A 17,991-nucleotide genomic window follows, 5' to 3' on the forward strand; every position below is an offset into this window, starting at 1 on the left:
CAATAATTTGATGACCGGCAGCTGTTCCGGTAGGAGACACAAAGAGTCTCCTTTGTGTCTCCTACCGGAACCGCTGCCTACCGGTCATCAAATTATTGGCTTAGGAATGCGACAAAAACTAAAAAATATCCATGAATTCAAGTCTTTTTTTGGGGGGTGAACTATCCTGTGGTTAAAGGCTGCATTAGGGTAAAGTGATGTACATTTCTGAAATGATCTGACTTGTTATATTATTTGCCCTTGGCCTTTACCCACTTCGATATTGAGGTAAAGGATATTTGATATTGTCCATATATCACACAGTCCTACTAAAATAAATCGATGGATGGACTGGAGGTTGCCAGCAAGTTGTTTGCATTGCAATGTGATATTCCTATCATGGATATTCCTAGCTACTACGTGGAACTGACGTACACTACACAGTACACACCACCGTACTGTCAGTGTGATGAATAGTATAATGCAGTGTTTCGCACAATATGGGCCGGGGCCCATATGTGGATTGCGGACCAATTTTTATGGGTCACGAGTGAAATACCCCTTTATTGTGTTTTCTACATTTTGTTTTAAATTATTTTAAAAACAAAATCAAAACATTCCCCCCAAAAATCTAAAATGTTCACAACTTCAAACGTTTTTTTTTCAAAAGAATTGCACAAAAAATGCAATTAAAAAAAAAATCCCTGGCACAAAACATTGAGATAGGGGGTCCGCAGCCAAATGCATATCATTTTGGGGGTCCTTGATATGAAAAAGTTTGAGAACTAGTTAATTAATTAGAGGGGGAATACATGCTTAGTATAGTGAAAATAGCATATCTACAAGCTCACATCACATTGAGCTTGCTTGTAGATCTGCTATTCTTCTCCGACTAGGAGACATCAATATTCTCTTTTGGGGTCTCGAGCTAAAAAGTGTGGGAACCAGTGGGTGTAATAATAATAATGTAACTCGACTATGACCGGCTCTGTGCGTATGGTAACGTCACGCACGACGTTACGGTCAGAAGTGTGTCCTCCCTCCACTCGGCTCCTCCTGACGCTTCCGGCTTTAGTGAACGGTTTACCGAGGCACCGTTTCCGCCGCCATTGCGGATTTTAGGAACCGAAGAACCAGCGCCGTGTTTAAGGAAGCCACTGCTGGTTCATTGATGCAGTGGCGAAACCGCACGGGGGGAGTACAACAAAAAACTGAATTTTAACTGTATTTTTCGGGGGGGAAGTACTGCTAATAACGCAACGTGACGGGGGGTTTTATTTTTTCTTTCTGGCTCCGACCTACACCGATACAGTGAGGAGGTCGTAGCTAGCTAACGCCGCTACTTCCTAAGCTAGCTGAGCTAAGCTAGCGTTAGCTTGTATTCCAGGGGGGGAAAAGCCGAACAGAACCAACAACAACCATGGCTCAAATCCTCCCTATCCGCTTCCAGGAGCACCTGCAGGTAATGATGTGTGAACCAACACACCACCTTAACACCCAGAAAACACACAGCTTTAATGGACCCTGGCTGGGGGTTTATTTATTTCCTCCAGGTTTTACTTGTGTCTGTTTTGACAGCTCGTTAGGCTAGCCTTGGCTAAAGCTAATGTTAAACGTCAACACCATCACCCAACCCGCAGCAAATGAATGACCTCCCCCCTCCCCCGTTACTTCTCTTTAGCCGACAGACAGCTAGTTAGCGTTAGCCCCGTTCCAAGCTGTCTGACGAGCGGCGGTTACACCGACGTCGGTGACCTATTGAATTGGGATACAGGGCACCTCGAAGACTAAAAGTCTAAGATTTTGATATTTAAGACTAAACTATTTCCTATTTCAGATGACTAAAATAGGACAAATTTAATGGTGTGCTAAGGCTAAATCAGAATTTGCTGTCAAAATCAATTGGCTGTTTTGTCCAAAATGTAAATAAATACAAAATATTTGAAAATTGATCATAAGTAATGTAAAGTATGCATGATGTGAACATGCAGGTACATCATTATCAGACTGCATTTTATCCCTCACTTGTTTTAATGCCCCAAAATGACTTGATATAAAGGGTTGGTAGCAATTATAGAAATATTAGACCTTAAGTGTCGAATGTTTAAGCATGTTCTAATCATATACTTTACATTACTTAAGACTATTTTTAGACAAAAAATGAGACAGACAAAATAGACAATTTTACATCGAGGTGCCCAGATAGGCTTGTGCCCACCTATCCTGTTACTGTTGAATTACGTGACCCTTCAACTGTCTCTCCACGAATAAAAGGAGAAGAGCGACAGGACAATATATTCTGAATAATGTAATAATGGGTGACACTATTAAATAAACCCCAAATCACACAAAATCTGACTATTTTGCCCCAGGAGTCATGATTTCTGTCTGAAATTGTATTTCTGTTTTGTTGATAGATTGAATACATATGACCTCAATGGAAACAAGTCCACACAGGACTTTTTTTTTGTTTTGTTATCCCCTTAGCTCAAGAGTGACTGTACCCGTATGTGTGCATTTCTGTCTAATAAAGTATTCAATCTTTCAATCAATCAAAAAGAGCGACCGTAAATTAACGTATTTTGATAGGGCACTGTTTTCTGTGCAACATCTACTAGCTCGAGGCTATTTAGCTCGGATCCGTGTTAGCAGCCTATCTGTCAACGTAGCTATACGGGGCGGCTCGGTGAAATAAACGCATAAATTCATAATTTTTGCGATGTTGCTCTTAACGTGATCCATTCACGTTATTTAACCTGTGCGTGCCTGTTAAGCTAGCAGTTGACTAGGCTGTGTGTCGTGATGAAACGGACTAACGTCACGATGATAGTCTTTAAGCGGACTGTAAATGGAGCTGGCAAAGTTGATTTGTATGACGGCTATTTTTCCCAAGTGTTTCGTTAGTTTTATTACAATATATATATATATATATATATATATATATATATATATATATATACATATATATATATATATATATTGTCACGATCAACATCATCATCAGACCCACGTAGCTGTCAAATACTGGCCCAGGCAGCATCATGTTGTCATCATCACATTGCTCACATCACTGTGTCATCACTGCGGGCCATTTTGACAGACCTGCTTAGTTTGGGCTCATACCTGCATGAGGAGAGCTGGAGGTGACACTGAGGAATTCCAAGCATTATTTTGAGTGTGTGACATCTCTCTGTGTGTGTGTGTGTGTGTGTGTCTGTCTCTCTCTGTCTGTCTGTCTGTCTGTCTCTCTCTCTCTCTCTCTCTCTCTCTCTCTCTCTCTCTCTCTCTCTCTCTCTCTCTCTCTCTCCGTGAGCTTGGAACCGTCTGATTAGGATAGCAATCATAGACAAAATTGTCTCTGGAAATTAAGACTAGAATAAATAAAATATGCACAATTATAGAGCAGTTTCCACTAATACATATACCACCCAAGCATCTTTTTAACAATAGGCATTTAAATAAGGGATGGAACCCTGTGGTGGTGTTTGACTGCCATTTCCATACTTTTTTATGTCAAAAATTGACACAAAAATTGACACTTATTAGCCCGCGGACCCCCATTTGAAAATATATGCCAAGGCCCCCATAAGAGAGGATTTTCATGGCTCTTGCAAGGATTTTCAACCATTTTAATTTCAAGGACCGCCAGTTTGACATGCATTAGGCTACGGACCCCCATTTAATGACATTTCTATCTCTGGGACCCCAATTTATATTGTAAAATATAAATATTTATATTGTTAATTTAACTCAACACACAAATGGAATCAAATGTACCCTAACGGGTCCATTTATACAGACCACCATTTGTCCAGAGTTACAGACCTATAAGGGTTCATTTGGTTCCTAACTATTCAATTAGCTGGGGACCCCCTGGAATTCTCTCAAGGATCCCTGGGGGTCCCCGGACCCCACTTTGAGAACCAATACTGTAAGGCTATGAGCCCCAAATTCACCTTGAAGATGCAATCTTCCATTAACTTAAACTGAAAAGTACTGGCCTTACTAGGTCAGTGGAATTTTCCTTCCTTGATTTTTAGGAGGTTATATGTTTTCCCGAATAAAGAAGGCGCTGGAGTAACTCGGACGATTGGAGCCTTTTACTTTAATGTAGAACAGGGTGCAAGGCAAAAAAAACGACAACGTCTCGATGTTGGATTGCATCTTCGTCAGGTCATATATTATGTTATATGTTTTCCTCTTTTCAGCTCCAGAACCTGGGGATCAACCCAGCCAACATTGGGTTCAGCACTCTAACCATGGAGTCAGATAAATTCATCTGCATCAGGGAGAAGGTGGGCGAGCAAGCCCAAGTTGTCATCATCGACATGGCAGACCCAAACACTCCTATCCGCAGGCCCATCTCCGCAGACAGCGCCATCATGAACCCTGCCAGTAAAGTTATCGCTCTCAAAGGTAAGTTCCAGACACACAGGGCTCTTGGCACATAGTTTTACCAAATAAAAAACAGATTCAGAGGATGGCCAAACCTTCATCTATGTCTTACTAGTTTTTAACGTCATAGCCTCATTGGTGTAGTTTTCTGTCTGTCTTTGTCTGCCAATTTCCAAGTTGTCTGCATAGTCTGCTTCACATATTGATGTCCGTTATGCAGGCATACCCATTTGTTTGTAAAGCAAAAATGAAACCGTGATTAAGATTTGTTCAAACTGCGACCTACTGGACATTAATATTATTATGATACAACTAAAAGTAGTAAGTAGCAACGCTAGCAGAAATGTCACACTATCATGAATGCTTTGTCTATTTTTGCTTGTTTTTGCTCTTTTTCATTTCTTACTGCTTTCTTATGTTTGCAGACGGTGAGTTGAATTTTACCTCATGAGTTGTCAAAGTGTAAATCCTGTATGCACTGTGTTGAAATGTCTGCACAGTATTGATGTTCCTCGCTGCTGTAGTAAATGCGTGCTTGAATGTATAATGGTAGTGCAAGCTGAAGCTGGGTGATAACCGTAGAATACAGGGGGAAGGTTTTCCAGAATTTGTTTATTAATTAATCAGTTAACCTACCTAGTTGAATGTCTGAGACTATCAGACATAGTCTGATAGACCATAGTCTCTGCACAGAGTTGAGACTATGGGAAAATAAAATCCTGCATCATTTATTTAGTTAAATAATCTAGATGGCAGAAAGCAAGCAGTGGCATTGGGATCACGGTGTTTTGCCACCATGATCCATATATTGCAGACAGTGTGGTTTGTGTGTGTTTGCACGTGTATTATTAGCAGCATCTTTGAAGATTCCTAAGATTATATTTAATTATTTAACACACACAGACACACAGACTATTTGCATTTATTTTAACTTTTTTTCAGGATAATGCCTCAGAAAACTAAGTTTCAAGCACATTGCATGATATATATATTTTTTTGTTGATATACTGATGATGCACAGTTACCTCGCAGGATTAGGCCCAAGTAGCTTAAGAAATCTAAGCTTCAGTATTTGTTGTTACAGAAACCTCTAATTTGATTCTAGTCGAAATAGAGAATGTAAATGGTAGTTTCTTTTATTTTAATTAAATGTTTTTTTCATACTCCCACCCCTACTGTATTTAAGTTGTAACCTAACTAATTGTGTTGTTGGGAACTATTGTTTTCGGTTGTCCTAGAGTTTAATTAACTAACAGTTGTGTGTCTACACAGCATCAATTGTGTATACATAACAGGAGAAAACGTTAAGATTATTCACACGGTTTTGAGTGAGAGTAGTTGTGCATAATATATGAATTCTATAGCTTTTTATTTATTTTAAAGCACAGTTAAGTATTGGGTGTAGCTAAGTTGAAAGAAGGAGACTGTTGATTGGTCTTGACTGAGGTGCATATTATAGGCCAAAAGGATCAGAACTCCTCCACTAATAATAATGATAATAATAATAAGAAAGAAGCCTGTATTGGGGGGGAGGGGCTTGAAATGGAATGGGCGTGAGTGCATCCCTCCAGTCACCAACCTTTCTGTCATCACATCTGTTTGTCTGCTTTGTGGTCCTCTTTTCTTAATCTGCATTCAGCCCCAAACCAAAACTCCCATGTCCCCATTTTAGGATTAACATAATTGCTGTGAATCCCAAAGAGGCTCTGATCACATGCCTGAAGTTTTCGGTTTTATTTTTTCATTTTTATTTCTGTATAAATATTTGTGGAGCTTGAGAAAAATTAACCAGGCTGTTAAATAATACGTTGGAGGGGGGAGTGGCGGGGGGGGGGGGGGATTTTCACATGGCCTAGAAAATCCTATCTTAAATCACATTGGACGCTATGCCTCAAATGATGGGCTCCCAATTATCAGATTTTTAGGTCAAGAAGACAATTGACCGTACAGATGTAGAAACGGACAAGAAAGCCATTCGCATTTAGAACTGCTTGATATAAACTAATAAATCACATTGGCTTTTTCTTGCTGGATCGCTCTATAGTTTGTACATGATACATTCACAGTTAACAATTTTACAATTTAGGCATTTAGTAGACGCTCTAAAAAGTGTCAGAGAGGATAATGCCTGGGCACTTCAGGAGAGACTACCCAAAATAAAATACTGGAGCACTCGACTGGTCTGCACATATTTATTATTTTGCAGGGGTGACTTGAAAGTGTATCAAAATGGCAGTAGTCAACAAAACGACAGGTAAATGGTCACGTAAATAGAGTGCAAGCTTTATATATCTGAATCTATCAATATCCGAATATATCAACTTTATATATTGTTTCCAACCAGTTTTAGCCCATTCATTGAATTTAAATGTCTCCAGACCAGCAGGCGGACCTATAGTCTGACTACGCGAGACTATAGTCCTATGTGGGGGGTCTGCAGGGGACGCTAATGCCTAAGATTTGCAGAGTTTAATTATAATGAAAGGTTTTCCTAGGCTTGAAGAATAGTTTTAGCGCCCCAAGGATACCATACGTTTTTGTACAGCCCAGACTTAGATCCACTTGAATGGCATACTTGAGTTTTTCTCATTAGAATTATCAGTTTATTTTCTTTTCCCTCTGTTCCTGGAAAGTTGTCACTTCACTGTATCACAAGATGTTTACATATTCAGCCACAGCTGCATTTGTGTGTCCCACACCTGTTTATTGTCTCAGACCTAACTGAATGCAGATCCTCCTACCACTTAACTTGCTTTGCCCGTTTGTTGGCCTTGCCCCCTTTGCATTTTCAACTGCTGCTGTCTTGTTGTTATGGTCATTTGGTGATAACTCACACCAAACCCTGACTTACCAACATTTCTCCAACAAGTGGAATTTTGGTAGTTACCCCCCCTCCTCCCCCCGCCTTCCCAACGCCTGGTGTGGTTTGTGTGTATTGGTCTCAGTAGCAATTTAGTAACTTTGCTTCTATCAAACCTGCGCCTATCCAATCGGCGCACCTCAACTTTGGGTTGTGAATGTTTTCAGCGGCAAAGACCCTGCAGATCTTCAACATCGAGATGAAGAGCAAAATGAAGGCCCACACCATGACGGACGATGTCACCTTCTGGAAGTGGATCTCCCTCAACACGGTGGCGCTGGTCACAGACAACGCCGTCTACCATTGGAGTATGGAGGGAGACTCACAGCCACTCAAGGTCTTTGACCGGCACTCCAGCCTGGCTGGCTGCCAGATCATCAACTACCGCACAGATGCTAAACAGAAATGGCTGCTGCTCATTGGCATTTCGGCACAGGTAGACAATACGGACCCCTTCTGGTTGAAGAGCTTTAACCGATCGCCACTAATTTGCTTCTCTTTTAATGCAATCTCCATTACGTCCTATTGACATTCTAAGTCATTACTGTAGGATACTTTCTTCTGAGTGCAAGCAGTAGGTTGACTTAATATACCTGTTTAGACCTAATTGTTGTTGTAGCCTAACAAAAATGCCATGTCTCCTGAAAGTGTTCATGTGCCCCTCTCATGTGTTTCCCTCTGCCATTATGAAAAAGCTCTTTGCAAAAAGATGATGCTAAAACAATTCATATGAGTGATCACAGGTCATGGGTGTATTTGAATTTATTTAAAGATTTTGATCTGTAGATAGAAAATAAGGGTTTTAGAACTTTTACTCATATTTCAGAATACTGATCCGTTTTTTCTTCTGCAAACATTATAGATGTGATCAAACCTTACAGATGAATAAATGTTTAATGTAGGGCTGGGACTCGATTAAAAAAGATAATCTAATTAATTAGAGGCTTTGTAATTATTAATTAATCGAAATTAATCGCATTTTAATCGCACATCAATATTTGACCTGAGAACAGTGTGAGAAATTGTTTTCAAACAGATTTTGGTAAACGTCTTTAAGTACATGTACTCAAGTACTGTACTTAAGTACAATTTTGAGGTATTTTTTACTTAAGTATTTCCAATTTCTAATACTTTTACTTCTACTCCACTACATCTCAGAGTCAAATATTGTACTTATACTCCGCTACAATTATTTGAAAACTTAAGTTACTTGTTACCTTGTACATTTTGATTATTATTACAAAACATACAGTAACCACTTCAGCCCTATATCGGCCATTGGAAAATAGCCGATCTACAAGCGCGATGCATTGTGAGCTTGTAGATCTGCTATTTTCAAAAGATTTGTATACATTTGAAAACTTGAAACATTTTGTATAATGGGTACTTTAAGTACATTTTGATACTTTTATACTTTTACTCAAGTACATTTTAAATTCCAGACTTTTAATTGTAACAGAGTATTTCTACATTGCAGGTAGAGTGTGTTGTCACTGTTGTTTTATCATCGTTTAATTAATAAAAAGAATCCGCGCGCATGTGACCCGCACCGCATTGATATTTCTTCTTTCCTCCAGCAAAACCGTGTTGTGGGAGCCATGCAGCTGTACTCTGTGGACAGAAAGGTTTCTCAGCCCATTGAGGGCCACGCTGCAGGATTTGCCCAGTTCAAGATGGAGGGCAACACGGAGGAATCAACCCTGTTCTGTTTCGCTGTGCGAGGACAAGCAGGGGGAAAGGTATTATTACCCACAGTGCCAAGTCCCAGCCTTTAGTGCTGCATTAGTAGAGTGATGGGGATGATATCCAAACAGAAAAATAGTATTGCTACAGGGGAAAATGGACCTCACATCTCTGTTAATCTTGATGGCAGTTCGTAATCCATGGCAACTCTTTATTTATTTAGACATACAGCTGCTTTCTTTGCAGTTTATCTTTTGGTAGTGGTGGGCCAATGTATGTCTTTTTTCGGGTGTTTATTATTTTACATATGTTATCAATAAAGATGTCATTTGTTTCCCTATTGGCTAATGTCTAATTTGTTCTCTTAGCTGCACATAATCGAAGTGGGGACTCCTCCAACAGGCAACCAACCGTTTCCAAAGAAAGCTGTGGATGTGTTCTTCCCTCCAGAGGCTCAGAATGATTTCCCTGTCGCCATGCAGGTAATAAAAATAACCTAATAAATTAGAGTAGACCTACGGTACCCGCTGTGAATTCAAATATTGTCTTCATTCTCAACACAAAAAAGGCAATCGTGACACCGGGCCCAGCATGGTGATAATAATAATGATATAGTAATTTCCCAGTACAATGGGAATATCACACTCTGTTGGAAAGCAAAAGTGTTGGTGTGTGAATACATTGAGTTAAGCTTGTGTCTGTTCCTTGCCCACCCCTTTAGATTAGCTCCAAGCAAGATGTGGTGTTCCTCATCACCAAATATGGCTACATCCACCTATATGACCTGGAAACCGGCACCTGCATCTACATGAACAGGATTAGTGGGGAGACCATCTTTGTCACCGCTCCCCACGAGCCCACAGCTGGCATCATTGGTGTCAACAGGAAAGGACAGGTATTGTGTTTAACCCATTAAGACACACACACACACACACACACACACACACACACACACACACACACACACACACACACACACACACACATTTTGAACTCAAATCTTTGCTTCTGGGGGCCCTGGAACCAAATATTTTCAGACGGGCGTCCGCGGCCAAACACATAATTTTGGAAGGTCCTTGACATGAACATTTTGAGCACCACTGATATATTATAGCAACGTACGTTTTTTCCCCCAAAAATTGTAGAATCCCCAGAAGCAATAAGATTTGAGTAAAAAATGTTTGCCAAAAAATAATATTATATATATATATATATATATATATATATATATATATATATATATATATATATATATATATATATATATATAATCAAAGATTTGCACACATTTTCAAGATTTTTCTAAAATAGCAGCTCTATACGCTCATAGTGCGCGCTATGAGCTTGTAGATCTACTATTTTTGAATAGCCAAAGACATCTAAATGACACAAATGGGTTAACTATGAACGTTTGTATGAACTGCACATGTTGATCATTAATGCTTTATAGTACAATGAATTGTATATGTCCCTTCATTATGTCATCAGTTCTTCTCAAGTGTCCCACGCTGATCATGTTTCAGTGCTCAGTTCAGGACAGTATAGTGTGAACCAGAGTCACACTATAGGTTTATGCAGCACTTGTCTGAGGTCCAGCTTACTAGCTAGTTAAAAGCTAACTCTTAAATCCATGTAGCTGGAGATATTGCTTAGTTTTCCACTCAACTGTCCACTAACCATGAAGAGAGGAAAATGTATAGTAACTCATAGAGTACATTTCTAGAGGTAAAAAATACATTTGCCTACTTATAGAATCAGGGAGAAGCTGTGAACTATATTGGAATGTTTTATGGGCTTAGCTCAGTTTTATTTGTCTACATGTACATCCGTGTTACAGTCATCCACCAAGACACTATGATTATTATTGCGTAATGTTGGGTGTAACTAGATACTATTGATCCGATCAATTTTCTTATCGAGTTTCTTGTCCAAAAGCACACCACTGCAGACAGTGTGTTGGGTTGTGTAGGGATCACATTTGATGGGTCTTTTAGACAGACTTCTGTTTATTTCTCTGCTTTCCATCGAGTTGATTTTCAATATCTGTGCCTTTTTATTATGACTGTCCATCTCAGTCAGTTAGTGCTGACATGTTTTGAGTTACAGGCCCTGTGGAATGTAAAAGGTGAAAAGGCTTATTCGTCATGAAGAGAGACCCGATTAATTGTGTCAGTTTTGCGTGTCATCGCGTGACCTTGATCGAGGGGAAATCCCTGTAAACAACACAGGCTGGCAGCACTCGCCGCAGTGTGAGGCATGTGACAGACACAGCAGGAGGGCCCATCCCAGATTGCCAGTTAGGCATCCTAATCTCCTTATTGCGCTTGGCTTTCACCTCCAAGTCTGGCCCGATACGGCACATTATGTTACTGAAACAGACACACACTTGTACACCACATACCGCAACTACTAAGCCATCTGTGTGATTTAGGAATGTGACAAGGCCAATTTCACTAATGCTGTGAATGTGATTACGGTAACTTAGATGTATTTTTTATGCATCAACATTAAGTGCCTAAAGTCACAGTGCCACAGAAAGTCATGGTTTGCTTAATCCATTAAGACCAGGGAAGAATCTGTGTCATTATTCGATTTCTTTCGCAATTTTTTGAAAAATCGTGAAAATATGTGCAAATCTTTGAATATATATATTTTTTAAAGCGAACATTTTAATTTAAATCTTTGCTTCTGGGGGTCCCTGGAACAACTTTTTGAGATGGGTGTCCGCGGCCAAATACATATAATTTTGGGGGGTTCCTTGACTGATATAGCAACATACATTTTTCTTCAAAAAACTGTTTAGGATTTGGAAGACATTTGTAAAATCCCCAGAAGCAAAGTTTTGAGTTAAAAATGTTCGCTTTAAAAAAAAATATATATTCACGATTCAAGATTTTTCCAAAATAGCCCAAAGACATCTTAAAATTACATAGATGCGTTCCCGGTCTTAACTCATTGAGTGCCATTCACGTGTTTCACATGTTTTACCGCTATGGTGCAACGTGCCAATCACGTGTTTTTGAAAGAACAGTAAAAAAAATAAAATGTTCAGAACCCAAGATATCATTATCTGAAGATTTGCAGCTCCATCCACTCCTTGTTTAACTAGTAATGGAACACTACATTTATTTTCTTTTGTTTCCTTAAAACATGCCTTATGTGTGGTAAATTGTGTCAATCCTGGTTATGATTTCAACATCCCAGGAATATATCATAACATTAAAAATGTAGATGTGTTGTGGCTGCCATCTACAGGTTGAAATGTTCCCCCTGCCCGAAAACACATCAGAATTTTGGGGCCTGTGGGACTCCTATTCCTTGGGTTGAGAATAGCAAGGGCAGAGTGCTATGAGCTTGTACATCTGAAATGTTTTGTATCTTTGGAAATTTCACCTATAATGGCAAAATAGGGTTGCCGGGTTGAAAGTGGTTAACTGTTGCAGCCCTGTTGGATTTCACGGTCCATTTATGCTATTGTATTAAAAAAACGATAACTAAAGAAATACATTATAAAACAATATTTTAAATGAATAATAACCAATCCATTTGATTGAAAAAAATATTATAAATTGATTCGTTTGATTAAGTGTTGCACCCCTAACTTGACTGGAGTCCCGGCAATAGCAACTGGAATCGTCAAAAGTCATAATGCGTGATCGGCATCGTGTCTCAAAATTTTTAATGTTTTTAGAACCCCAATATCTGAAATACATGCTTCCTGAGTGCATATGTGTTCGTCTCCAGGTGCTGTCGGTGTGTGTGGAAGAGGAGAACATCATCCCTTACATCACCAATGTCCTCCAAAACCCAGACCTGGCCCTGCGCATGGCCGTCCGCAACAACCTGGCCGGCGCAGAGGAGCTGTTCGCCCGCAAGTTCAACACCCTGTTCACCGCAGGGAACTATTCAGAGGCTGCCAAGGTGGCCGCCAATGCACCCAAGGTACCGCACCATCAAGCCAATGCAACCGTCTTGCTCCCAAGCAAGTAGAGCATGACCGATGCCAGATTATTTTGGGACTGATATCTTGTATAACAAAAAAACGTGCCTAACCCTGAAAGCTAAAAGGCTAATTTAGAACATTTCCACCTATAATAACATGCCCTAAATTGGTTGAAAATGGCTAAAATCAGGACACTTCGGCTGCACAATTACCGACGTCGGCAAAAAAGTTAAATAATGGCCAATATATTGGTTGGGCCCTAAAAGATAGTTCAACCAGCATGATTTAGCTGCACTTCCTCTAATACAAGCTCAGACTGTGCAGATAAAGATTTTCGCAGCTTAAGTAAGCCTTGCCGAGCCATGTGGCCCATAGGGCAGGAGTCTCCTTTTTCTGTAGTGTGAGGCAGCTTGATGTGTAAGTGCACCCCCTGGACGTGGTGCTAGCATGTTGCAGGGACTTACCGCCAATCCAACCTGTGATGCCGAGTGAAAAAAGTATAATTACACTGCTCACAGCGATTCTTTGGCTTAATGTTAAACCTTCACACTTTTCCATTGTAAAAGTTTAGTGATTGGCTAAATTCCCCCGTCACCATTACTTTATGCTTTTGTGTTCAATCAAAAACGCAAGACTTTGTTACAGTATATGAATAATGGGCTACAAATAGAATGTTACTGCACTGGTCACAGTGGTCAGCAAGAGGCTTTTCCTTTTGGATGTAAACGGTGACGACATGGCTATCGTTGATTTAATCAGCCAGCCATCTTAACCCATTAAGACCTGGAACTGTGTCATTTTTAGATTTGAGCTAAAAAGCATTATTTTACACTTTGGGCTATTCAAAAATAGCAGATATACAAGCTCATAGCGCGGCACCGAGTGCCGCGCTACGAGCTTGTAGATCTGCTATTTTTGAAAAATCGTGAAAATGTGTGCAAATCTTCTGAATATATATATTTTTAAAGCGAACATTTTTAACTCAAATCTTTGCTTCTGGGGGGTCCCTGGAACAAAATATTTTGATGGGGGTCCGCGGCCAAAAACATAATTTTGGGGGTCCTTGACATGAAAAAGATTGAGAACCACTGATATAGAAACATACGTTTTTCAGAAAACTGTTGAGATTTAGGAGACATGTAGAATCGGCTTCAGGTCTCAAAGGGTTAATTCCACTGAATTATTTATGTTGCTTTTTCACTCTCACAAGCATCCTCTTATTCTAAAAACCTGAAATGATCATGATTTAGAATGCTCAACATTGACTTGTTTGTCTATGCATAATTAATCCTTCCTTTCTTTTTCCCCCGTCCTTGGTTCTATGCCCTCCAGGGAATCCTGCGTACCCCAGACACCATCCGTCGCTTCCAGAGCGTGCCGGCCCAGCCGGGACAGACCTCCCCCTTGCTCCAGTACTTTGGCATCCTGCTGGACCAGGGTCAGCTCAACAAGTTCGAGTCCCTGGAGCTGTGCAGGCCGGTCCTCCAGCAGGGCCGCAAGCAACTCCTGGAGAAATGGCTGAAGGAGGATAAGGCAAGTTTGTAGAGTTTAACCCATTAACTCATTGACGTGTTTCACGTGTTTTACCGCAATAGCGCAACGTGCCAATGACGTGTTTGACGTATTTAAAAAAAAAAAAAAAAACGTTCAGAACCGAAGATATCATCATTTGAAGATGTTCTGCTCCATTCACTTCTTTAAGTTTTTCAATGTTATTCTGTTATTTTCAAAAGGCAGACAATTAATGTCAACAAGGTCCAATGACCTTGTTGACATTTTTTTTTTTTTTTTTTTTTTTTTACAGTTTATGTTTATGTTTATTCAGCTTTCAGCATGATCACAGAGGTTTAAAAAGACAGGTGCCATTAAAAACACTGAATTATTTTGCTGATTACAATACAAAACTTCAAATCTAAAAATATAGCTGCAAGCAGCGATAATATGGGGCCAGGAGAGAGAAAGAGAAATGATAATTCCTTTAACAGGTCAGTTCATGAAAGTCCTTGCGGTCTTGTTTCCAATGAGGGCCTGTGAGCAATTAGGGGTTAAGAGTCTTGCTCAGGGACAAATTTCGTTTCATCGACACATTTGCTGACCTGGCCTGGAATCGTACCTGGGTCAACCAGAGCCTCTGGCTCCCTAGGCGGGCTCACTAACCACTCAGCTATGGCCGACCCTGAGAGAGAGAGAGAGAGAGAGAGAGAGAGAGAGAGAGAGAGAGAGAGAGAGAGAGAGAGAGAGAGAGAGAGAGAGAGAGAGAGAGAGAGAGAGAGAGAGAGAGAGAGAGAGAGAGAGAGAGAGAGAGAGAGAGAGAGAGAGAGAGAGAGAGAGAGAGAGAGAGAGAGAGAGAGAGAGAGAGAGAGAGAGAGAGAGAGAGAGAGAGAGAGAGAGAGAGAGAGAGAGAGAGAGAGAGAGAGAGAGAATAGATTGAAGAGACAGAAACATGGAAACGGAATCGATTGAAGATAGAAACGGAATAGATTGAAGAGACAGAGACATTGAAACGGAATAGATTGAAGAGAGAGAGAGAGCCATGGAAACGGAATAGATTGAAGAGAGAGAGAGAGCCATGGAAACGGAATAGATTGAGTCATGTTTTTTGCAATTCAACTTAAATGAGTCTGCATCAAGTGAGGCTTGAACCGGCAACCTTGCGATCATGAGGCACTCTTAGGTAGCTGCAACACTACCTATAGTGCTATAGCTTTGTCCAGGCTGATATCGTCTGTTGAGGATCACAAACTCTTGCCTTCTGTCATGACCCAAGCCCCTGTTTCACTAACACAAAGATCACTCGTTCACAAACCATTTACCAATGAAGAAATTGTACATCTCCTCAGAACCAAAACTAGTGAAAGTAGCCGATCTACAAGCTCACAAACCATTAAAAGTTGTCAGATTGTACATCGGCTATTTTCACAATGAAGTATGTTATACATTGAAAAAACATACTCTCATTGCTATCTGAAAAGTTGTGAGATTGTAGATCAGCTATTTTCACAATGAAGTATGTAAAAAACACTCAATTAAGTATTTCATGTTATCTTTAACAATTGCAAATGTATTCATTGATAGTCATGTTGTGTGAAATGCAACTTAGATGAAGTCTGCACCAAGTGAGGCTTGAACCTGTGACCTTGAGGTTGTGAGACATACACTTAAGCGGGACGCTATTGGACCAAGAGACAAACCTCTGAAAAAAGAGATCACACTGATCATACAGTTTCACGCAAATAGCTGAAAAATCCTGGGTTTAAGTGTTTTTCAAACTGCTCAAGATTGCGGACAACCTAAGGGCGGTGCTTACTGGTCAACGTGATAGATGTGTTCCTCATTAGTCAAGGCACATGTGTAAGCAGGTCTAATGGCTGTCGGCCAAACGAGGCATGACTTTTGCCTGTTTAAAGTTTCAATTTTCAAAAAATTGCTATAGCGCCCCCGTTTGACCAATTGGAGTAAGATTGGTTTCAGTGATATTTGGAATGGCCCTTTACATTTCTGCAAAGTTTCAAAGAATGGTAAGTCTGCATGTATGAGTTAGGGGCAGATGAATAATTGTCATAAAACTGCAATATTCATTGGCTCATTAAAGCTTCATTTTTTCACTTATGGAAGATATTTTGCAAACGTTTTTTGGTATAGGTCCAAAGTTCATGTGTAAAAAGTTTCGTGCAGATTACTCAAAAATCCCAGGAGGAGATAGGTTTTAACTGTTTTTCATATAATTCAAAATGGTGGGAGATCTAAAGGTCAGAGGTCAAAAGTCAGAGTGTGAAAGTTGTTCAGCATGAGGAGACGCATGTGTGCATCGAAGTTTCATGGCTGTAGGTGAAACAGGGCATGAGTTGTACCTGATCAAAGTTGGCATTTTTCAATTGAGTGCTATAGCGCCACCTTTTGACGAAAGATTGTGAGAATTATTTCTTGATCGTTTTTCATGACCATCTATCATATGGCCGAGTTTCATAAAAAGCGACTGCACGGTTCAGCCAGAACTGCCAAAAGTGGCAGAAGAATAATGCCAATAACAATATGGGTCCATGCTGGAAGCCTGGCCCCATAAAAAGCAATTGCCTATCTAAAAATCTAATTTAAATGTGAAACCGATTATACTGGAGATATATTCTGTGACTACTTAAAAAGGTATAAGAAGATTGAAGAATTGCTGGCACAGTTCGCAATATTTTTTTTATTTCATTGGCTCTGAATGAGTTAAGACCTGAGGCCGATTCTAAAAATGTAACAGATGATATCCGTGATACAGAAGTGTTCATTGTTGGGAGTACATTGATACAGATTTGCTCCAGTTGTGGTTGGGACGCTTTTCACATGATTCTGATAGCGTTTAATCCTGGAGATTTATCTCATCATGGGCCTTGAAATGCTCTACTTTACAGTAGAAGTTTACCGCCTCAAGTAAATATTATAGATACACAATGCTTGTTTTTCTCAATTGTTTGTATTGTCACTAAGCTCATAGATGTGTCTGTGTGTGTCTGTAGCTGGAGTGCTCTGAGGAGCTCGGGGACCTGGTGAAGTCAGTGGACCCTACTCTGGCCCTCAGCGTTTACCTCAGAGCCAACGTCCCCAACAAGGTCATCCAATGTTTCGCAGAGACGGGCCAGTTCCAGAAGATTGTCCTCTATGCCAAAAAGGTCAGAGGACACTTGATTTTATCCTGTATAAATAGGCGAGATTTAGATTTTTGCCGATTTTAAAGTCATTTTACATTATTATTCTGTTGATGGAAATTAAAGAAGCTCTTAAAGTTTTGTCCCTTTTGCGCTGCATCATCGTATCATCATATATCATACATTGAAATACCGTATAATCTTAAAGGTGGGCTACACTCCAGACTGGATCTTCCTGCTGAGAAACGTGATGCGGATCAACCCAGAGCAGGGGCTGCAGTTCTCCCAAATGCTGGTTCAAGACGAGGAGCCTCTGGCTGACATCACACAGGTCAGGCGCACACGGAGATGGATGGGGGGGGGGGTGGGGGGATGGGAGATTGGGGTCCTAAAATCCAGAGGTTAATGCCTCTCCAAATATTATTTTAACAGTGAATTATGAAGCTCTTTTATGCTGAGACTGTCAGCCAAGGCATACTGGTGTTTATATGCATGTACAG

The 17,991-nt window shown here is 40.2% G+C and overlaps 1 protein-coding gene across 3 annotated transcripts in view; it reads left to right on the forward strand.

Annotated features, from left to right (window-relative positions):
• The first annotated feature begins 1,066 nt into the window (after positions 1–1,066).
• Positions 1,067–17,991, forward strand: part of LOC311051061 (clathrin heavy chain 1-like) — a 45,900-nt gene continuing 28,975 nt past the window's right edge. For all 3 annotated transcript variants that reach the window (XM_084065438.1, XM_084065436.1, XM_084065437.1), the window contains exons 1-10: positions 1,067–1,441; positions 4,188–4,395; positions 7,402–7,670; positions 8,812–8,973; positions 9,286–9,399; positions 9,639–9,812; positions 12,662–12,859; positions 14,193–14,393; positions 17,363–17,515; positions 17,700–17,822. In XM_084065438.1, coding sequence (XP_083921564.1) covers positions 1,400–1,441; positions 4,188–4,395; positions 7,402–7,670; positions 8,812–8,973; positions 9,286–9,399; positions 9,639–9,812; positions 12,662–12,859; positions 14,193–14,393; positions 17,363–17,515; positions 17,700–17,822 — 1,644 coding nt within the window. In that variant the 5' untranslated portion in view covers positions 1,067–1,399. The remainder of the gene's footprint in view (positions 1,442–4,187; positions 4,396–7,401; positions 7,671–8,811; positions 8,974–9,285; positions 9,400–9,638; positions 9,813–12,661; positions 12,860–14,192; positions 14,394–17,362; positions 17,516–17,699; positions 17,823–17,991) is intronic.

Source organism: Gymnoscopelus microlampas (assembly GCF_963454915.1).
Source record: "Gymnoscopelus microlampas genome assembly, chromosome: 8".
In the NCBI taxonomy this organism is placed as follows: Eukaryota; Metazoa; Chordata; class Actinopteri; order Myctophiformes; family Myctophidae; genus Gymnoscopelus; species Gymnoscopelus microlampas.